The following is a 24,305-nucleotide window of genomic DNA, read 5'->3' on the forward strand; positions in this document are numbered from 1 at the left end:
GATGGAGTGATCTTGGGGTTTCTTAGGGTTTGTCGTCGTCTAAGGGTATACACAGCATTGTTTTCTATTCCTTTAAAGAACCTAACGGTAGATTCTTTCCTGGGTTTCCTCACATCTGTTTCACATTTGATGAAACACATAACTGACTGTGACATGAACAAGGAGTTTGTTTGTTTTTTTCTTTAACTCTTTTTCCAGCAGTCATGTAGTATTAGAAACATTCAACAGCAGCATTTACTCTAGTTCATTATATCAGTTTACTGGATTATTTATCAAAACTTTAATATATTTTGTTGTACTTTTGCTCAAAGTACTATTAATGGCACTAGAACAAGTTTATTTTTAAACTCTGTTATGTCATGTTATCTTTGTGAGGACTCTTAAATAACTACACATAACAAATGTTAAGGAAAATCTTTGTTTATGTTATGTGTTTCTGTGGGGGGGGGGGGGGGGGCAGAAGACTCATCTTAGAAAGACAACTGGACGGCTGGGTATCCAGGTCAAGGCTTTAAAATTTCATTCTGTTTTGAGAGAGAGAGAGAGAGATGAAACTGTATTGGCATTTGTCTGAAAAAGCGGTCGGAAGGCATTCTGGTTCAAGTCTTAAAGGCACACTGTCTGGGTTTTTATCACGCTAAGTAGGACTCCAAGATAACTCAATCAGTGAACAGTCATTCAGAATGTCTTTTTTTCTTCAGACACAGCATGTGTTTTATGAATAAACAGTGATGGCAGACCCAGATAGACTTACGCTTTTCATTATTTACTGTTTTGTTTTTCAACAGAGATCATGATAGATTGTGAAGAGTTCAGAAATTATTACATTTCTCTGTGGTGTCCAAAATGGCATGTCGCCTTCGGTTTCAGTTGTAGTTACTCTCCTGTCTTTGTGGGTGCTGCAGCGTATTCTCTCGAATGAGGCTGGCCATCCCCTTTGAAGGACCAGGATGAAAACATGGATCGGCTGCTTGTGCGACCTGGACCGGACAACTTCCATCTGTTTACACCCGAGTCACTCAAAGCCATCGAAAAGCGTATTGCAGAAGTTAAGCTGCATGCCGCAGCTGACAAGAGCCAGAATGACCGAAACCCCAGTAGGGACCTGGAGGCATCGAAAACACTACCCCTTATTTATGGGGAGGTTCCCAAAGACAAGGTGTCCACCTTCCTGGAGGACATTGACCCTTACTATTACAATGAGAAGGTGAGTTTTTGATTCAATCCTACAAAGAAGTGGAGCCAGGGAGTTGTTTCCCACTGAAAATCTGTACATTTATATATATATTCATTTAAGAAATTTTGTTTTACTGTGATTTTGCATAGTCACACTTAGTTGTCATTTTGCTATAATGCAAAGACTTGAGATTGATCACCATAATAAGGACTAAGGACTCACAATAATGTGAGTCCAACACAGTTTGTCCCACTGGTTCAATGAAGAATTTGCACAAATTCTGTAATTGTCATTCAGGATGGTAGGACTGTGACATTTAGACAAGATCTACTTGAACATGCCTTATGCCTTCAAATACCACTTTCCCTATATGGTGCTTTTTCATAAAAGGACACACATTTAACATGATTCATATGGTTCATACACGATAGTGTTTCTTTTTTTCTGCTCTGAGTATTTCATTATTACCTTTCTTTTTTTTCTATGCAACTGTTATTTCTCTCTCCCCCCTCTCTCTTTCTCTCTCTGTCTCTTTCTTTTTCTCTCAGACCTTTATAGTGCTGAACAGTTCAAGAACCATCTACCGATTCAATGCCACTGCTGCCTTCTACATTTTAAGTCCTTTCTGTCCTCTGAGGAGAATATCAGTGAAAGTTCTTGTACATCCATATCCTTTTCCAGTGAAGAAATCTGTGATAATGTCATCTCAGTTTATGAAAGTTACAGTATTTACTTTGCTTTTCCTTACTCAGGGGCGTCTCGTCCACATATGTAGTCCTGGTAAATTCTGCAGTGTATTATATTTAGTAATGTCATACAGCTGCATTTACAGTGTTTGCTTAGCTAATGAGTTGTTGTTGTTTATACTGTTCTCATTACTATTTATCCAAATTTTCTTGACTTGGGTCCTCACATTGTTCAGTGTGCTGATCATGTGCACTATATTGCTCAACTGTATCTACATGGCTCTTAACAGCTCCCACAAGATCGTAGAGTAAGTTGTTGCCTTGAAACCAAGTGTGAAGTACCATCATAAAGCATTGCTTGGGACTACGGTACAAATGTCTCGATTTGTGTCTCGTAACAAACCTCTCTCTCCTAATTTCATCACAGGTGGGTGTTCACTGGAATATATACTTTTGAAGCATTGATAAAAATGCTAGCCAGAGGCTTGTGTGTGGGGAAATTCACCTATTTCAAAGATCCATGGAACTGGTTGGATTCCAGTGTGATCATCATGGCGTAAGTACTTATACGGTCACTTACTTTAAATCAGTCTGTATTACCTACCTAATGCTCATACAATTTGTAAAATAACACCACAGTTGGCTAAATGATGTAATATCTCCTTCTGTTACTGTCTTTTCAAATAACTCACAGACCAGTTTTCAAAGCTGAGTTAATGTATTGATGAGAACAACAGTTAACAACATTTATTTATATATGCCAAGTAACCAAGTAACTTTGAATCAATAATATTTTTTAGATTTATGGGCTGGCTAAGAAGCTATTAGCGTGTATGTGGGTATTCCATCTGAGATTCGCTTTTTGATTCCCAACTTTGTCATATTCGCTGATCAGCCATTGGTCTCTCACTAAATGGCTACCCCTCTCACTAAACAGTAGTCATTGCTGATCAAGTGTCTATTATAGTTGCTTCTGGAAGGAGGCTAACAACCTGTTATTTATTGTGACAACTCTGTTTAACTTGTAGTGTGGTAAAATGCATTATTAGCTTATCATGCAATGAAATAACTAAGTCTGCATCCAGTGTTGGAAGTAACACATTACAAAGTAATCTCAAAGTAAGTACACGTTACTGTGATTCCAGTACTTTTGGTGGTAACGAGTAATGTAACTAATTACCTTTTCAAATTAAATATCACAGTTACAATCACTGAGATTTAAATGGGCTCGTTAGTCGTTGCTTTTGTCTTGTGTGAAAATATTAATGGACAACTGCAGACTATAGCAGACAGATGCAGCCTATTCCCCCAATTTCCTGTTTATGATCTAACGTCACCCGACCTTAGGCATCGCAATGAATGAGTGAATCAGTCAATCAGCATTAGCCCACACAATAGCCAACAGTTCGGGCAATGTGAGCTTGCTGTCCTGGAAATACGGACATTATTTTTTCCCGCTCAAGATCAAGGACAAAAATATACTGCTGAGTTGTAGTCTACGTGCAGGTGTGAGAACTTTATCCACATCAAAGAATAGTAATTCTGATCTTCTGAAGCACCTGGTAAAACAACACGCGTCAACAAAGCTAATCACAAAAGACCCCAGTCCTAGTGCCGCTGACCAAGGAGCCACTCCATCCAAACAGCCAAGGCTTGATTTGCTTGGTATACATTAATAAGAGAATTGAAGCAAACATTTAGAAGTAATGCAAAAGTTACTTTCCCCAGTAACTAATTACTTTTATATGCAGTAATTGGTAAAGTAATTCAGTTACATTTGAAAGAAGTAACTAGTAACTGTAACTAGTTACTAATTTTCAGTAATAACACTGCCTGCATCCAGGCCAGAGCTGAAACAAGTGTTATGTGGGAATGATGGCCATACTGGTGAATAGTTGTTCCACATTGGGAGAATAGGGAGAAAAATGAAAAAAAGAGGAAAAAAAGAAAAAGTGAAGTAATCGATGAATATGTTGCAATTTGTATGATACAATATTGCAAAACGTAATATGTTTATTTGTGATAAGCTGTTTTGCGTATACAAATTGTATGTTAGTGAAAATGCAGCAGATTTTCCCTATATTTCTTATTAAATTATATTTGATGTTTCCGGAAGATTTGCTTCACATGCTCATATCTAGAAATGGTCACAGAGGTACACACACTTTTCTAAACAATCATATACAGTAGTAAAGCCTCTTAATACGGCTGTTAAAACTCCACTCATAATCTTACAGGTATGTACCAGAGCACATACTGGGCAGCGTCTCTGCTCTTCGTGCTTTCAGAGTTCTTAGAGCTTTGAAAACTATTTCAGTAATCCCAGGTAAGTCACCCCTCGGCCCCCATCTCCACAGCCTATGTCTTCTTCACTCTTTGTATTTGTATTTATATTTGTATTTGTATATGAATATCACTTGATAACGTGTCTATCTCTGCCAGGCCTAAGGATGATAGTAGGAGCCTTTATTCAGTCACTGAAGAAGCTGGCAGATGTGATGATCCTCACGGTCTTCTGCCTCAGCGTGTTTGCATTGATCGGTCTCCAGCTCTTCATGGGCACCCTTCTGCAGAAATGTGTACGTCTGCCCGACAACACTTATCTAAACGACAAGGGACACGTGATCATGCTCACAGACAACAGCTCCTGGATGAACATGACGCAACTGAAAGCCCATTTTGAAAATGAAGGTAAATAAATGATCATTTTCTCAGTGTAACTGAGGCATGTTTAGGCGATTTAAACATTTCATGAGGCATGTGCAGGAATGTTTGAAAAGTTTAAATGCTTAGATAAGGAAATAAAGGCAGCCCCTGAATCCTCATCTACTCGCTCATCTCACCCACTCATTATCTAAGCCGCTTATCCTAATCAGGGTCGTGGGGGGTGCTGGAGCCTATCCCAGCGCTTGTGGTGCGAAAGGCAGGGAAACACCCTGGACAGGTCGCCAGTCCATCGCAGGGCAATCCTTATCTAGCGTATGAGAATCAGCACACTGACCAGCTCATCAGTGAAGCAAGAGGGAGAGATAGAGAGAGAGAGAGAGAGAGAGAGAGAGAGAGAGTGTGTGGGAACACACATGTATAGTTGTGTGTGTAATTAAAAATATTATATTAAATGTTTCTCTCTGGGCAGGCCCTTGTTGACTCACCAGCTATATAAACATTTTATGAGAAAATAAATATTTCAGTGTATAAACATTTGAAGACAATTTGGGTTCTAATATAAAACATACACTAAGAGTACATGTCTTGAGGTTGAAGTATAATGGTCTTCTCTGTCATTCCCTTAGCAAACTTTTACAAGGTCCCAGGGAAAAATGAATCCCTTCTCTGTGGAAACAGCACCGATGCAGGGTAATTCAATCTGTTACAGCCCATTTTTAAAGACATTCCCTCATATCATCTATCATTTGGATGACATTTTGTATAAATACAGCTTCACCTTTACAACGCTTCTTTTACACAGTTATTGGTGTTTTGTATTCAGGAGCACTGCGTTCATTGTTGTAAACAGCGATAATGTACACAGCTGGTATACTGTACATTTCATATTTAATGCCCACTCATTCTTGATATTATAGTTGTGCTCACGTCGTTATGCTGGTATTGTTAACACGGATGTCACTTTTGTTTTTTGCACTGCTTGTAACACAATGGTATGTCGTTCACATGTTGGGGTGATGGCGTGTGTGTGAATATGTATTTTACACAGCTGTTTTGTGATGTTTGTGTTGCAGGAAATGCCCAGACGGTTATGTCTGTCTCAGAGTAGGGAAAAATCCAGACTATGGCCATACAAGCTTTGACAACTTTGGGTATGCTTTCTTGTCCCTGTTCAGACTGATGACTCAGGACTACTGGGAACGTCTGTATCAGCAGGTGTGTGCACATGCACGTGTGTGTGTGTGTGTGTGTGCGTGTGCGCGTTTACACTACAGTGTGTATATATTGTCCTTGCTGAGTCACTGCTGTGTGGCTCAATGCTTTTAAGAATGGGTGTCACGAGACTGACCAGAGGATTGTTGGCTTTCTCATACACACTCATTCAGAGGGTATGTTCCCATGTCAGTCCTGCACCTGTCCCTAAAGCATTTCCATACTCATTCTGTTGAATGTTTGACTTGGTGGGCTTGTCAAAAGAAGATTAATGCGAACGTTTTGTTGTCAAAACAACAGAGTACAGATCCATTACGTGCTGTACATGGCTGGTTAGGTCTTCAGATTAAAAGGACAAAAAAAAGAGCCCGCTGTCTATTATTTGTTCAAACTCAAATATTTGGACAGGTGCCTTCTTCGTCAAATTCAATTAGATGTTACCATTAGTTAAATCATGAGAGAAGCATCCACGAGTTCTCTTAAGAGCTTCAGAGCTTATTAAAACATTCAGTCCTTTGCAAGTTATTACATTGCCAGAGTGGTCAACATTATCTTACTTAAAAGGTATTGGTCACTTAATGTGCTGCATTGCTAAAATCACAAAGCACGGCATTCCAGGTGAAATCCATTCATACTTTTGACAGTTACAGAGATCATATCACACATAGAAAAATGAATTTATATCTGTACGTGTAGCTCTGCATCATAACTAATTGTCCATGCTATGGCTAATGTAGCATGAGACTGCTTGTGGAGCTGTTATGTAACTGTTTGTAACTGTGATGATGTAAAATTCATCTGAAAAACAGTATTAGCCGTGGGTTTAGTCATGGTCTAGGTCTAGGTCTTAAGAGCCTTAAGCACCAGATAATAACATGTGACTTTGCATATGATGTCATCATAGATTTTATGTCCACAGTGTACATGGCAACTGCTGTTAAACTGGTTTCAGATGGTTGTAATATTAGTCCTTCTAGTGTTTCAAATTTAGCTTTATCATGGTAGTCTCGAGTAAAAGTTAAACTTATTTCACAGAATGTAAAACATTAACTTGTCTTCCGTGAGGTTTCTGTTTACAGAAGTGTTTTCCAAGGTTGTGTGTTCCTCCTGTGAGAACATTTTTAAGTTACGGAAATGTATTTTTAAGCAATGCTTTTTGAGTGCTTGTGATGCGGTATTGCTTTGCAGACCCTTAGGGCCGCAGGGAAACCCTACATGTTATTCTTTGTACTCGTGATCTTCCTGGGCTCCTTCTACTTGATCAACCTGATTCTAGCTGTGGTTGCCATGGCGTATGACGAGCAGAACCAGGCCATCATTGCTGAAACACAGCTAAAAGAAGAAGAGATGCAGGAGATGCAGATCATGCTGGAGGAGCAAGAGAGGCTGGAAGAAGAAGCAGCCAAGGTTTGATCCTTACATGACATTTACCTATTGAAATTTATCAGTCTCTAAAATTTTCAGGCTCCCACTTCATGATCTGGCAAGGGGTACCAATTGTTGAAAGGTTGAGTGAAGGTAACAGCTTAGCATTAGTTCAGGTGAAACCAGCTTGCCTTCATTCAGGCTTGTCTGATTCTTATTCTTGTCCTAATTAGGCATGGGATAAACATGGAATTCTAAAATGAAGTGATGTGCAATATGAGAATCTCTACACACGAGCACTCACAATAGTCACACCTGACCACAGCATTTAGATGTGCTTATGGTTTACTTAGCATATATCTGAACCACCTACAGAGTCCATTTCATTGTTGTGTTGCATTAGTTTTTAGATAATTAGTCATGTGTTACCATGAACGCCATCTTTGTATTGTGATGTTAGCAAGATTTAGCTGCTGTTAACGGGAATGGAGAGTTCAGCGGAAGGATAACCGAGTCATCATCTGAAGCATCTAGACTCAGCTCCAAAAGTGCCAAAGAACGACGCAACCGCAGAAAGAAGAGAAGACAAAAGGAAGAGGAAGAAGGTGAGGAGGAAAAAAGAGATGACGAGAAGCTCCCCCAGTCTGAGGCGGAAATCGGTATGACCTACCCAAGTTTTTCCACCAGTTATGGATACAGAGCACGTGCGTTCTCATGCAAGGTTAGTGGCTTTAATTTTCTTTCAACTCTATACCATTCTATTTCAATTCTATTCAATTCTATTTCATCAGAACCAGTGGGAGCACTTTTTTTTGAGTGAGTTTACTGATTTATAGGCCTAGGTCTATCACTGTATTTTGAAAATGTGTGTTGTTTCTCACAGAAAGAGTAAAAACAAAAGTTAGTGAAGGGAGATTATGTTTAGTGAGCTGTTGCTTGCAGATGAATGGTGTGCTATGTTTTATGCAGGCTAAAAACTGATTGTTGAAATGCTGTTTGAATATAATGTATATACCTGGTGTAAGGCAAATTTCCACAGCATCAAGATATGTAATTTCATGTAGTTGTCATCGTCGTCATCGTTGTCATCGTCATCATCATCATCATCATCATCATCATCATCAGCATCATTTCCTTCTTATTCTTCTTCATCTTCATGTTTAAAAACTTCAGTTTACATATTTTTATTCAAAGCACTTTTACTGTTAATTGTTTACTTTAGAATTGTGGTATGGTAATCACAGATAGACTGATTGTTGAAATGCTGTTTCAATATTATGTATATACCTGGTGTACAGCAAATTTTCACAGCATCAAGTTATGTAATATCATGTCGTTGTCATCGTTGTCTTCATCATCATCATCATCATCATCATCATCATCGTCATCTTCTCCTTATTCTTCGTATTCTTCTTCATCTTCATGTTCATCATCACCAGCATCGTCTTCATCTTCACCGTAACCATCATCATTATCATCATCATCATAACTACTATCATTTTATTTTACATCATTGTAAATTTTCTTTTTCTACTTATTTCAATCATATTTGACATAATTTCGTTAATCAGTGTTTCCATTCTCCTATTCGCAATCATCTCTATCATAATTAATAGAGATTGTTTCCACTGTTTTCATCCCCTTTTGTGATTTTCTTATACATTTAAATGTTTAGTTCTTTATTTTGGTCACTTTCTTCATCAATATGAAGGATGATGATGAACATGAGGTCATCATAATGAGGTCATCATAAGGTACCCATAATCAATATCCTCTCCATCATCATCATCATCATCATCATCTTGATCTTTATCATCATCATGTTCTTCTTCATCATCATCACTAACAATGGACTCAATATAGCAACATCATTCATAAGCATTAACAAGACAATATTATCATACTTTAAAATGGAAAAGAGGTAGCTTGGCTTGAGACAGTATGGGGATGCCCTTGGTGTCTAAAAGCAAATGTGAATTATCTTTTAGGGTTTGTATCACCATGTTCAGTTCCACATTACGTCAGAATACCTCACATACATTTTCGAAAAACTTCAGTTTACGTATTTTTGTTAAAGGTTTTAGGCAAGAAAAAAAATTATCTTATAGAAATGAATTATTAGAGACCTTCAGTAATGGTTATTGTATGGTAGTTTTTAATATTGTGTCACCTGGAAGATTTACAGTACGGCAGAATCATACATACAGAAATAACCCATGGGAGAGTCCAGATAAAGGCCCACTTTTTAAGACAAAGCTCCTCTCATCAGTTAAATGGTGAACATATTGTAATTTCTATATAGCTTTAATCAATATTAAATAACTGTTTTTACAGTTATGGAGGAGTCAAGATGTGTTGACAGAATCTATTCACATACTGCTTATGTATTTCTCGTGGCCTAGTCTTGCCCATGTGTATCAGTAAGCAAAGGTTCTTATATTGCAAGGAAGAATTCTCGAAATGCTTTTTTTTGGGGGCGGGGGGGGGGGGGGGGGGGTCCAGTTCCCTTGGTTTTGTCCCCAGTGAGATCTGTTTTTGCATTTGGTGGTGTACAGTACAGAAGAATATTAAGTATTCCTACCTCAACATATTAAAAGGTACTTCACATTTTTTTAAACACCAAGGGTCAGATTTCAAACCACCAGCGATGATGTGTGCTGTTCAGCTGTGGCAGTTTCACCGAATTCGTTTCCCACCATCTGAGTGACATACTGTTTGTGACTGAGCTGCTGCTTTCTGTAAACAGTGCAGGCGGGACAGAGAGAGCAGAGACAGCGTTTTCAGCTTCAGGCCGCGAAACTTGGTCTCAGATAATGGCTTCGCCGATGACGAGAACAGCACTTATGAGGACATGGGGAGTCGACGGAGCTCTGTCTTTCTGCCGCCGAAGTCAGAGCGTCACAATAGCACTGTCAGCCAATCCAGTTTGCCAGCCCATTTCCTTAGGTCAGCCAATGGCAAGATGCGCTGCTCTGTCGACCACAATGGCGTTGTGTCCTTGGTCGGTGGAAACTCGTTGCCCGCCACTCCTGTTGGGTTGGCCCTACCTGAAGTGACGGTAGATAGCCCCACCCCTGAAGACAGTGTAAGGGAGGCTCAATGCAACCTCAGCCTGAGTGCTGGACTTTTAACAGCTTTGTCTTTTGTTGCTATATATTTGTGAATAGCTTTGTGATTCCCATGAACCCACTGTTCAGCTATCTCACATTATGAAATAATGATTGCTTATAACATAGTACCTTTAGGTTTATTCACATTCACAGTGGAATAATATTATAGGAATTACATAAAGGAAGAATATTATATAGGTATCAGAAGGAATTTGAAAGATTTCCTCACTGAGTTTTCACTCTTTGCATTATTAAACTAATTCAATTTCAGAATTCAAAAGAGACTTGTCCATTTGGTATTTTAGCACAGACCAAGTGCATTCTTGCTTCATATCACCTCAAATATGCTTTAAAGTATATATACAGATTAAATCTTTACCATAGTGCAGTTGATTAATATGTATTCAATACAGTTTGTAGATATCTTTTCTTGTTTTTGCTATACAGTTTTGTAATCTCAAAGCAGTATTGGATGTTAAGGAGTGAACCATAACTGTGTTCCAATACAGTTTACTTAAAACTTTATCGTTTATTGTATGCATAAGGAAATAGATTATAATACTATGTATGTAATGGTTATCTTGTTCATTATACGTTGTTTCGTTTCTTGAGGCATTATCCATCACGGTGTGTAATATTTAGCATCTGAATGCTTTAAATAAAAGACTGCTTTTTTTCCACAGGGTACTGCTACGGAGTCAGAGTACAGCAGGCCAAGGTATGGCTCTTACCGGCACTCTATGGACTTCCTGGACAAGCCGGTAGCAAGGCCAAGAGGAATGAGTGTGGCCAGCATTATGACCACAAGAGAGGGTGAGCATGAACGGAGATGAAAACTGCCACAATCCATTATACGTCAGCTCCATTATGCTTAATGAGAGATTCATAATGGTTTAACACACTCATGAACATCATGCTTAAAGTGATAACACCGTCCTAAATACCCTATGAACAAAATACCCTAAATAAGCATATCTTGCATCCCTGCTATAATGGTACAGTCAGGAAGTCATCGTAAATCTTCATTTCCACTGGCATGAAGTATTGCAAACAATCACCATTCATGCTTTTGCATGATCAATATTGCTCTTATCGTGCGTTTCAAGGGATTTTTCTTTGGCAGTGTTTCCAAATTTGCTATATGTTGTGATATCAGTATTAATGAAGCTCCCCACTACCCTTAATACATACTGTACTTTTTTTTTGGATTCAACAGAGGACTGCAAACAAAAGTGCCTTTCCTGCTGGTATAAATTTGCCAGAATTTATCTGATCTGGGACTGTTGCCCTGCATGGAGAAAAATTAAGAAGGCTGTCCACATGGTTGTGATGGACCCTTTCATGGATCTAACCATCACTATATGTATTGTATTAAATACATTGTTTATGGCTATGGAGCACCAACCAATGAATCAAAAATTCAGTAACGTACTATATGTGGGAAACCTGGTAAGCACCATTTCACTTTGTTTGTTAACAGAGATGCGCAGCCCAGTTAGGGATTATCTTTGACGTTTTTTGCCATTTAATCATAAGTTAGTCTTTACAATTAAATTACATTTATCCTGGCAATATTCAGTGTGCTATAAAATATCAGAGTATTGAAATGTATGCTACATATTTCCCCAGTGTCTCACTGTTCCAAAGCAATTTAACAATGTTTCATCAAATTTAGTCACCGCACACAACGAAACCACTGGTTATGGTTCTGTCTATCTGCACAGGTTTTCACAGGTATCTTCACAGCTGAAATGTGTTTCAAAATCATCGCCCTGGATCCTTATTATTACTTCCAAATGGGCTGGAATATATTTGACTCTCTCATTGTCTGTTTGAGCTTAACAGAGCTTGGTTTGCCTAATTTTTCTGGAATGTCTATTCTGAGATCGTTCCGACTGGTAAGCACAACCTGTGGATGTTACAATATACCTTACACGGGGTCTTTGAATGGTATGAAATGATATTTGACATGATTGTTTTGTGAGAAAAATGAGTGATAAGTCCAAAATTACTTGATTAATCTTTACAGTTGAGGGTCTTCAAATTGGCCAAGTCATGGCCTACCCTGAACATGCTGATTAAGATTATCGGCAACTCTATAGGAGCTCTGAGCAACCTCACCATTGTCCTGGGCATCGTTGTCTTTATCTTCGCTGTCGTGGGCATGCAGCTTTTCGGAAAGGAATATGAATACAACGCTACCAAAATTTCACCAGACGGTTACCCACGGTGGCACATGAAGGATTTTCTCCACTCCTTCCTAATCGTGTTCCGCGTGCTGTGCGGCGAGTGGATTGAGACCATGTGGCAATGCATCGAGGTTTCGGGAGAGCCCAAGTGTCTCTGCTTCTTCTTGTCCGTCATGGTATTTGGAAATCTGGTGGTACGTGCACGTTCCATCGGTAGCCTTTGCTCGCTTGTGGCAATTCTTTGAAAACGAAGATTATGTTGCTTCTAGATGTTGAGCGATTAGCAAAAGATAATGAATATTGAATAATGTCAAATGATTAGTATTGTTGCTGATGGCAGCACCATTGTATGTGACTGTGCAGCCCTGTTCTGGGCCCACGTATCCTTCTGTTGTTTCAGCCGCTTGAGTCCTGGGTTGGGCAGGTGAGGTGGTTTTTGGTCAGTTTGTTAACATTTACACAGGTGTGCTCTCTATTGTTGGGTATGTTGTCCTTTAGGGTATATTATTCCTGTTTGGCATGTTAAACAGCATAATGGGTCAGTTGGCGGTGATTACTTCGAGTATGGAATCAACACTAGCTTAACATAGACAAGACAGACTTTTTTATCATGACACCATATTAATACAGGTTGTAAAGTCAACTGTACTGCTTTGTAATATACTAAGAAGCATTACAATACACCATTTTGCAGTTCAAGCCTTTGCAAAACAACACATACACTGGCTTTGTGCAGGCCATTTACTTTCATTAAGAAGCCAGAGTAAAGATATACCCACTGTCAAAATGTTTGATTTTTAGAGCCAACATGAGTTACAGTGTCTGAAGGATGTGTTAGAGGAACAACCCCCTCCCTCCCCCCCAGAACAGGGCAAATTTAGAACCATCAGATTATCTAGAATGGTTCTTCCATGATGTCTTGGAATATACATTGTTTGGTCTGTGCTCTGTTTTTGCCTTTACCAAAATTCTCCTGTTTCAGGTTTTGAATTTGTTTCTGGCCCTGCTGCTGAGTTCTTTCAGCGCTGATAACCTGACTGCCAATGACGATGACAATGAATTGAACAACCTACAGAGAGCTATTGGCCGCATCCAACGAGGTGTGGCCTTCATCAAGGCCCTGCTGCGGAGGTCCCTCCAAAGTGTCTGCCACAGGAAGAGAGTTCCAGAACATGCTCACAACAACATATCCTCTACCTCCAACCCCACTGTTGTGGTGTGGACCAATGACCCAAACTGCAAGAAGGACTTAGATGGAGTGGACCACAACATAGTGGTGAAATATGTGGCAGACGGTGAAAGCGGAAACATGTCCTTCATCTGCAATCTGAGCCACACTGTCAGTGTACCAATGGCCTTTGAAGAGTCTGACACTGAATACGACAACACGGAGGGGTCTGATGTGGACGATGGCAAAGAGGTAAGGAGGTAACCACTCCTTTAAGGCACAGACTTAGATTAGAGTATCATTCAAGGGTTTTGTTTTTTTTTGAAGAAAAAGAACAAGCAGCAACATGTGAAAAAATATTCACACTGCACAAGAACCTGTCATGCAATTTTCAGAAGGTCCTGCAAATATAGGAAATTTCTAGGATAGACAGACAGACAGACAGACAGACAGACAGATAGATAGATAGATAGACAGACAGACAGACAGACAGACAGGTAGGTAGATAGATAGATAGATAGAAAGATAGATAGATAGATAGATAGATAGATAGATAGATAGATAGATAGATAGATAGATCGCAGTGTATATTTATGATGATGCCTTGAAATCATTAACATCATTTCCATTGTGTGTTATGAAAGGTGCCAGATAAATTAACGCAGTAGTAACTCAGCCTCCAGTCAGTAATATATGATTGATCTGTAACGCTCCAATAGGATTGGTCCAGTCTGTGGTCTGGCAGGCAGGAACACTTGTCCATCACATTTCAAACCAAATATGTTCACGTGTCAGCATGGGTCCCCTGGAGACTCTGTGGCATGACCCATTAATGAGGAGAGGCCAGGGAGAGAGGAAGATATCAATCCGCAGATTGCATTATCTGGCATTTAAGGCTAAGTGCATGGCAGCTACTGTAACTCTTCCTCTAGAGAACAATAGTAGGCTGGGAGGGGTTGGCGGGGAGGGGGGGGGGGGGGGTTGCAAGGCGGATAGAGTGTCTGTCTGCGTTATCGATGTGATCGACCCGTAAAGTCTGTTTGTTTGTTACCTTTTCCTCTTTTTTTTATAAATCTCTTTTTCATGGAGTATAGACTTGTTTATTTAGCATACACAGATGATGATATATATTTGAAATGACCTTTTTCATAATAATTGGTGATGCTCCCTTTGTTGCTAAAACCGAGTAACCTCTTTAGTGTACAGATTGCTTGTGTGCTGTCAGTTTTGATATGAGATTCAGTTCAATTAATCCCAATTTATTATTGCAGCTTTTTCTCACACGTCCTCAAGGTTTTCTGTAAGAGGAAATTTGTAAGATCTCTTTATTCTGTTTCACTAATCATGGAGATTGCTTAGTCCATTTGCAAAAGGATTTTTTTTTTTTATTTTGGATTGCTAGATGTCCATTTTTGCCTGATCATTATGTTATTTCTCCTTCACTCATTTTGTGGCATTATGAATGTGCCATTTGTTTCATCAGCATATCTATCATACTTCATTTGTGTTTGTATTTGCTTTCAGTTGATTTGGTCTTTCAAATTTGTCTGCTCAATGGCCATGATGAATCACAGTGGAGATTTCAGTCAGAGATACAGTCAAGTTTTCCATAGCCGTTATGCCATTACTACATGTACTGAATAGCTTTTATGTTCGTTTAATTTTAGATAAGTGTATTTGGATGCTTAAACTACTAACAATAGGTGAGTATGTGAAAAGTATCAAAATTGCACAATATGCGGAGCAATGAATGGCATGCTATTTGAAATACAAAACATGCAAATTCGTGGTGCTTTGGTGAAGGTCTGAGTTGCATATGGGTTAACCTACCTGGGTTAACCTATCTTCCAAGTAGAGAGGACTCATTGTATCACCTTTTGTTATGGATACTGAGTAGGTAAAGTAGAGAATCGTGAAAAAAAAGTTACCAGCCTTAAATTACTATCTAATCAGGGAGAGATCATTTGTGTCTGGTCACATATTACACAGGCCTCATTCGGCACACCTGATATATATAATATACACACACACACACACACACACACACACACATATATATATATATATACACACACACACACACACACACATATATATATATATATATATATTCATAATACAGCACTCCTGTTATATATCCCAACTTCTGCTCAGGTGATCTATCTGTGGTAGAGTCACACAGAAAGACCGCACCACTGTAAGCAGATACAATTAAAGCATGTTTCCATCATTCCTTATGCTGCTTTGACATGCTCCCAGGACCTCAGAGAGCTACTGCACTGTCGACGATGACATTTTAAGACTGCCTCTGCTCTTAGGTCCACTAGATCTGGAATCACCTAGAACACCTCATATTGAAGAAATACCTGATACCAATGTTTCTTGAATGAAGGAACATTTTACTAGTTTGATGATTTGTGTTAATGAATGCAAGTTAATATATAATGCCATATATATATATACACCCACACACACACACACACACACACACATATTCGTATACATACACACACACACACACACACACACACACACACACACACACATATATATATATATATATATATATATATATATAATTTTTTTTAATGAACTGGTAAATAAGATGGCCTCAAATTAAAGTTGTGCTTACATCCACTTCACTCTGTGACAACTGACCGTACTGTTCAGCTCCAGGCTTAAATCAGAGGTTGTTGTTGCTGTACAAACATGACTATCATAAGCTTTAAAGGATACAGTCTTACACCCATGGGTGTGTTGAGCTTATTAAGGTTCTGCTACGGACTCGCCCATGTCTAAACGCTTTTTTAATGCTAGTCAGCGAAACATCATCCAAATTCTAATTGATCATTAGGAAAGCTGACAGTGTCCTTAAAAAAAACAAAACAGGATATTGATGGACAAGAAATTGTCTCTGCAGTTGGAATAATGTTAACACAGACTGTCAAATTTGGCCGTATTTTGCATGTATTTGGGGCTCATTTTTGAAAATCAGCGGCCTTACTCATGTCACCTGGTAAGATGTTTATAGCCATGTATATGTGCTGTTGAGTTAAAGGGAGTGTACCCTTTTGTAAAGAGCTGCTTTTGCATTCATTCACTACAGAACGAACATGTATAACGTTCTCATGTCTCGAATAAGTTGTAACCAATCAGGAAACACATGCTCAAATGTAACAGTTTTAAATAGGGCCTTGCAGCATTACATAATATACAAGCAGTGTTTTATGTACATCATAACAGATTTTGATATTGTGCCATGATTTGTAAGGTGTATAGTCTTATGAAGCATAATAAAGCTAGGTGTATTATGATATGGTGTATGGGGCCAGTATAGGAGAGCAGAGTGTGTATTATGGGCATGAAAATACTCACATATTAAATGTAGTATTGTGTCTTTGACAAAACATGCATTTGAAAATCAATGCATGCCAGAATCATCATATTTGCTTACAGCCTTTAGCGATGGAACAACAAAATGCAACAAAATTTTCAGGCAATTAAATCAAAACTATTGCATCGCTAAAGTCTGTAATTATGACTGAATCTGCATGGAATAGCAGTTAAACGTCCTAGAAAACAACATCATAATTCGACCACATGAATTCTCACGGGACTGCTTTGCGTCATTAAATGATTTGTGGAAATGAATGACCGGGACATGTGTGTGTGTGTGTGTGTGTGTGTGTGTGTGTGTCTGCATAATGTGACTGGGCTACCTATTGTAGAAGCTGGAACAACCAACGCTGAGTTCTTCTGAGGGCAGTACTGTGGATATCCCAAATCTGGAGGAGATTGGAGAGTCTATGGTCTTTGAACCAGAGGACGCTATGGATCCAGAGCCCTGCTTTACTGATGGTGTGTTAGCAATTCAAGATCGAACACTAATTTGTTACTAATTTGGTGCTGATTTTTTGGTGCTGATTTTCTAGACTTCTAGAAAAAAACAGGCAACAGATACTGTGCTACATTATAAAAGCATAATAAGTCATAATACATATTACCAGGTAAACAAATGTAATCTGTAAATGAAGAAACCTGTGGTTCGGTTGCTTGGTTAATAAACATGTGCTGTGTTCTGATTGGTCTCTCAGGCTGTGTTCGAAGATTCCCTTGTTGTCAGGTAAATTTAGAGAAAAGACCCTGGAAACAGTGGTGGACCCTGAGGAAGGCTTGTTATAGGATCGTTGAGCATAACTGGTTTGAATCCTTCATCATCTTCATGATCCTGTGCAGCAGCGGAGCTCTGGTAAGGGACAGGGGATAACGATACATGTTAAAAAACATACATTGTATATTTGTAATTGTCTGCAAATATTTTATCACTTGTGAAACACAGGTGAAGGATAATACACTTTAGAGTTAAACACTACTTATATGTGCAGTTACTATGAATCTAATACTAAAAATTATTAAATGTGTTAGCTTTGGATGGATTTTATCAAGTGGGGTCAGTATGTGCAGGCAGAACTTCTCTGAAGAGATATGTATGTAGTATGTATGTGTGGCCCTGACCGAACTATTCTTTTGGATCACGTATCATTGAAGAAGTTCAGTCTCTACCTTTCACTGTCTTAAGACTAGCCTCAAGCTGTCCTACTAGGGTTTCAGAGTCTTTTTTCAGTGTGTAGTGTTTTGGTGCTGTACGTTTTCAGGGGCCATGTGAAATAATGATATTTTTTTTTTTTTACTATCTTTATGAAGGTTGTGGAAGAGCAGGAATGTAATATATAAAATTTAAATTGTTCTAATTTTTTTTTGAGTGTCCTGTTAATCTTTTAATAATTCTCAAATGATCCTCTTCAAAATGTGTTTGCGGCAGATGTCACAGGTGTTCTGCTCTGTATCTTTTAGGCATTTGAAGATATTTACATTGAACAGAGGAAGACCATAAAGACTGTGTTGGAATATGCAGATAAAGTTTTCACTTACATATTCATTCTGGAAATGTTGCTGAAGTGGGTGGCTTACGGATTTGCCAAATATTTCACCAATGCCTGGTGCTGGCTAGACTTCGCTATTGTTGGTGTAGGTTTGCAAATATTTAATATATGTTTTATTTATGATATTAAAAGCGTCATATTTTATGTTTATTCTGTACTCTCTCTGTTTTGAGTATAAAGAGCTCACCCAAACTGAGTGTTAGAGAGTGTTTGTTGGGTGTCTTTGGGTGTTTGTGAGAGAGGGAGAGAGAGAGCGAAAGAGAGAGAGAGAGAGATGTAGGTCTGAGTGTGTGTGTGTGTGTGTGTGTGTGTGTGTGTGTGTGTGTGCGCGTGTGTTTGTGTGAATCAGAGTCTTAATACTGAAAGGACACTATATCTGTGCCACAGGTATCTCTGGTCACAGGTATTGCCAGTGCGATGGGCCAGGCTCACCTAGTTGCCTTCAAATCCCTGAGGACACTACGGGCACTAAGACCCTTGAGAGCACTGTCACGTTTTGAGGGCATGAGGGTGAGAACCAGGGCCATCTTCACAGTGAAATGTGACTTTGTACATACACTCACAAAAGTACACAACATCAGTAACACACAGACACACACACACACAAGCACACACTAATTCAGACAACTTAATTTAAAAACACAGAAAAAGAAGGTTGAAAGAGAGAGAAAGCTTTAGCACAATACAGGCTTTCTTCTGTCTTCCTTCTCAGTCTGGTATAACCAAATGTGTTTTCAGGGTATTCGATTTCCTGTTGCCTTGTCTCAGAGTAGAATACAGTACACAAAGTAAACATTGGATATTTCTTGCTATGAAGTGCAAAGCTGTTCATTGCTTTATTCATTGCTTTTTCATTTGTTTGCTTGATTTTGTTATACAGTTAGTTTTGGAACAGTCCTAGCTAAAGTAATACAGATGTGTATCGTTATATAATAACCAGGAGCTGGGTGTTGACTTGATGGTTTGTTGGAGGGAATTGATATAGGGGCTATTGATTGAATACTTGTAATGTTTTGGTTGAGCTGAATTTCCAGTGTTGTTTTTTCAATGACTTCTCCTCACGTTGTAGTCACTGAACTTTCCTATCAGCATGACTGTACTCTCCATACTGTGCAATATCCAAATCGCTTTTGCAATGCTAATTCAACTGCATTTCGGTCTTATTTTTCTCCATTCATCTGATTCTGATTATAATTTTATTTACTTTTTACAGTAAACAAATAATGTGACCGCACCAAGCCTCAGCAAGGTGTTTTTTTCTGTTTTTTTTATAATGCCTAAAAACATATTCGTATGATTTGTGCATGTGACTTTTCCTTATCTACCCCCCCCCCCCCCCCCCCCCCGTTGTCCTCACTGTAGCTGTAGTAAATGATTAATGCCATTGTTTTAGTGTGCTGGCAATGATTTGTATATTGTTCACTTTTGTGTTTTCCTCTGTTCACCATAATCAATTTTGACTACTTAACCACTTCAGTAGTTGTCTCACAGCATTAGTGTTAATGTCAAACTGTACATTGCCTCGTGTCCTCTGTGTAATCTTGCATCTGGTCTGGTTTTTGGTTACAGGTTGTGGTCAATGCCCTTCTGGGTGCTATTCCATCCATCATGAACGTGCTTTTGGTATGCCTCATTTTTTGGCTCATATTTAGCATAGTAGGAGTCAACCTGCTTGCCGGAAGGTTCTGGGAGTGTGTCAATGCCACAACGACAGAACGGTTCTTTGTTGATAAGACAGAGAATAGCACAGCTTGTGAAAGACTGAATGGTGGGGGATGCTGGAGGAATGTGAAGATCAACTTTGATAATGTTCCAAAAGGCTACCTGGCTTTGTTACAAGTGGTAAGATGAATAGTTTCAATCATAGAGGGGTATACCAGGCTACCAAATATTAAAGACATTGAAAAACAGAAATGTATCAGTCTAAATAGTACAGGGTGTCCTTTTCGAGTCTTTGTTTACCGAACTGCTGAAATCCAGGTTCTGATACATGTCCAGAGTTTTGTCCTGGATTGAATATTTTCTGAGTGCAGATTACTGATCTAGAAAGACCAGCCTAGTTTACCAGTTGATGAATGGCAATGTTTTGATGTCAAATATGATCGAAGTAACTACCAAATGTAACACTAAGACGCACAAAAATGTCCTTACTTATTTCCTCTTTTTGTTTAAAAAAACCTCTACCCAAAATTCTAAACACTACATGACAGATGTTATAAATTGAATACATCATATTATACATATCTCTGCACCAAAAATCAGAAACAAAAAACAACTGGGACAACATGATTGAAATTTGAATTCATGGTACAAAGTGTTGTCACTACATATTTGTTCTCCTTATTTTCTTTCTCCTTATGTTTCAAGGCAACTTTTAAAGGCTGGATGGATATTATGTATGCAGCTGTGGATTCGCGTGGTGTGAGTGATCTACGATCGTATTTGCACGTTGACTCTCTGACATATAATGATTGAGAGATTTGTTACTCTGCAAGAAGAGCCATAGATTGATATGGAGACTGGCCTTCTGAGAGAACAACGACCTACGACAGATGTAACTATATGCTGAAATGCGCAGAGATATTGTTGAGATTTCCACACTTGGAAGGTTGCGATGTTCCCCCGGTAATATGCACCGTCATCTCGGGCACCCCTTTTCTGCTGGGAATAGAAATTTTAGTTTGACGTGAAAACGTAAATCAGACTTTTACCTAAAAAAGGCTTAGTTTTCTCTGAAGTTCTTCAGTTATGTATGATTCGGTATAGGAACAGACAATATCTCCTTTACAAGACCATGATATAGCTGCGTTAGGTCTCGTTTGTACTTGTACCCTATATTATTACACGACATCGGAAGGGAGGTTAAATAAAGAACAGACATGTACAACTTACTTTTCCAATTAGAATGTACAGTGTACTGTCTAAGAGTGACATTCATCACAATTTGAACTGTTAACTTTAACACATTTACTTTTTTTATCGAAAGGTAATTCATAATTTGTAAAACAACATTTTATTTTACTTGGCCAGTTTGTGAATATGACCTCATGTGTTGCATATGTGGTCTAGAACAATCATGAAATTTGTTTGTGCTAAAGAAAAAATATCAGAGGGGAAAAAATAGAATAAAATAAAATAAATGAAAAGATGAATGTGAAAATTAGAGTAAAAATGTAATTCCGTTTATCACTCCATTGCTAAAGGACACAACCACGGTTTTGTTTCTATAGCTCCATAAACAACCTGAATTTGAAGCAAACAAGTACATGTATATCTTTTTCGTCATCTTCATCATCTTTGGAGCCTTCTTCACCCTGAACCTCTTTATTGGTGTGATTATTGATAACTTCAATCAGCAGAAGAAAAAGATAAGTATTTTCATGAGTTCATTAAAGCAAAGAATAATTGTTGTGTGTAGCTTAACTGATGATTTTCATATAGATTATGTTTTGACCAGCATTCATCACAATATATTTGGGAGACCAAAACTTTTCAAGGACTGCCAGAATAAACTGTAGGATTTAATCTGTTGGACAACATGAAGGACAATAGATGTTTATCAAATGACTTGCAGTATAGGTAGTATTCTGTATTTACCTTTTTGCTTTCCCCTCTTTACTTAGGAGGACAGGATATCTTCATGACAGAGGAGCAGAAGAAGTATTACAATGCCATGAAGAAACTTGGATCAAAGAAACCACAAAAACCAATTCCCAGGCCAACAGTAAGATATTCTCCAGCTATTTCTATATGTGTTTGCAAATGAACAATACTTGTGTGTTTGCTTAAGCTGCAGTACATTTGCAGATAACTAACTAAACTTGTAAGGTATGCCACATTTCTAACAATGTTTCTATGTTGTGTTTTCAGAACAAGTTCCAAGGATTGATTTTCGACTTTGTAACGAACCAGGCCTTTGACATAGCCATCATGTTTCTTATAACACTGAATATGGTCACTATGATGGTGGAGACTTATGAACCAGAGGGAGATGATGAAACGACGAAGACGAAAGTCCTGTACTGGATAAACGTGGTCTTCATTGTGTTCTTCAGTTTGGAATGTTTGTTGAAGATGATCTCTCTTCGCCATTACTTCTTCACCATTGGTTGGAACATATTTGACTTCATCGTTGTGATACTGTCTATAATAGGTAAGGCGTGGTTTTGATTGATCGGATATTTGTTATGTGATCTTTTTCGTTTTTCCTAGATCTTCTATGTCATTTCTAATTGCTGATTTGTTTTCTCTCCTCGCAGGTATATTTCTTGCGGAAGTTATCAAAAAATATTTTGTGTCACCAACCTTGTTCCGAGTCATTCGGCTTGCACGAATTGGACGCATCCTCCGCCTCATTAAGAGTGCTAAAGGAATACGCACGCTTCTGTTTGCGTTGATGATGTCACTTCCTGCCTTATTCAACATTGGTCTGCTGCTATTTCTTGTTATGTTCATCTATGCCATCTTTGGCATGTCACAGCTGTCTAAATTAAACAAGGAAGCAGGCATTGATGACATGTTCAACTTTGAGACCTTTGGCAACAGCATGATCTGCCTGTTCCAGATAACCACTTCAGGTGGCTGGGATGGCCTGCTATCACCCACGCTTGGCATGGAAGTGCGATACTGTAACACCACAGACGAAGCTGCACTTAGGAATCCATCCGTTGGGATTGTCTTCTTTGTCAGTTACATCATTATATGTTTCTTGATCGTGGTGAACATGTATATTGCTGTAATTCTTGAGAACTTCAGCGTGGCTACAGAGGAGAGTGCGGAACCGCTGGGTGAGGACGATTTTGAGATGTTCTACGAAGTCTGGGAGAGGTTTGATCCCAAAGCCACACAGTTCATAGAGTTCAGTAAACTGTCTAATTTCGCCGACGCCCTGGAACCGCCTCTGCGCTTGCCCAAACCAAATAACGTCCAGTTGATTTCGATGGATTTACCCATGGTCAGTGGGGAACGCATCCACTGCCTCGACATCCTTTTCGCTTTCACCAAACGTGTCCTGGGAGAAGGTGGCGAGATGGATGTCCTCCGAGGACAGATGGAAGAAAGATTCATGGCCTCCAATCCCTCCAAGGTTTCCTACGAACCAATCACCTCAACGCTACGTCGCAAACAGGAGGACGTGTCTGCCTCCGTCATCCAGAGAGCCTTCAAGAGGTACCTGATGATACAGAAAATGAGACAGTTGTCCAACACAAGCATGCACAAAGAAACCCAAAAGGGTGAGGAAAAGAGCCTGGACAAAGAGACTCTGGTAATAGGCAACTTGAACAACATCTCAGCATCTACAGACAAAATAGACACTACCCCTTCCACAGCAGGGGTGGTGTCCTCACATGACGGTGTATCAGATCCTGACAAAGACAAGTATGAAAAAGACACAAGTGAGAAAGAAGTCCAGAGGAAGGATAGCAGAGACAGTGAAAAGTGAATACGAATGGTGAAGAGACCAAATATTTACTCTAAAGGGACCAATTGTTTATAGTTTTAGACAGTGAGCTGTTTGCTGAAACTGTTCTCCGTGTTTGAGGGCGGATGTCAGTGCCAAACTGACAGAGTTTGGAGACTGGTGCCTAAAGGGAAGGAATGGTTAACATTTACTGCCAGTAAGGTTGTATTTGCCAATTAAAAGGGACTGGGCCTAAGTGCTGTTTAACCATTTAGGTTTTCCTAATGTTACAAACTGAAACATTTAGGTCAACTTTTATCTCCTTTTGCAGTAGTCTCTGCAAAGGTTGCACTCAGTGTTTTGTATTTTAATGCCATATAGTTGTTG

At 38.9% G+C, this 24,305-nt stretch overlaps 1 protein-coding gene across 1 annotated transcript; it reads left to right on the forward strand.

Annotated features, from left to right (window-relative positions):
- The first annotated feature begins 958 nt into the window (after positions 1–958).
- scn1laa (sodium channel, voltage-gated, type I-like, alpha) lies at positions 959–23,960 on the forward strand. Its single transcript, XM_030786648.1, has 26 exons — positions 959–1,207; positions 1,726–1,844; positions 2,091–2,171; positions 2,291–2,419; positions 4,101–4,189; positions 4,306–4,554; positions 5,157–5,220; positions 5,604–5,745; positions 6,931–7,149; positions 7,568–7,828; positions 9,854–10,159; positions 10,901–11,030; positions 11,434–11,666; positions 11,942–12,115; positions 12,247–12,600; positions 13,389–13,826; positions 17,303–17,432; positions 17,669–17,823; positions 18,429–18,602; positions 18,905–19,027; positions 20,087–20,359; positions 20,885–20,938; positions 21,748–21,889; positions 22,141–22,241; positions 22,388–22,670; positions 22,777–23,960. Exons 1-26 carry the CDS (start codon positions 959–961, stop codon positions 23,958–23,960), a joined length of 5,856 nt encoding a protein of 1,951 aa, XP_030642508.1.
- Positions 23,961–24,305: the final 345 nt, after the last annotated feature.

Source organism: Chanos chanos, chromosome 10, assembly GCF_902362185.1.
Source record: "Chanos chanos chromosome 10, fChaCha1.1, whole genome shotgun sequence".
Taxonomy (NCBI): domain Eukaryota; kingdom Metazoa; phylum Chordata; class Actinopteri; order Gonorynchiformes; family Chanidae; genus Chanos; species Chanos chanos.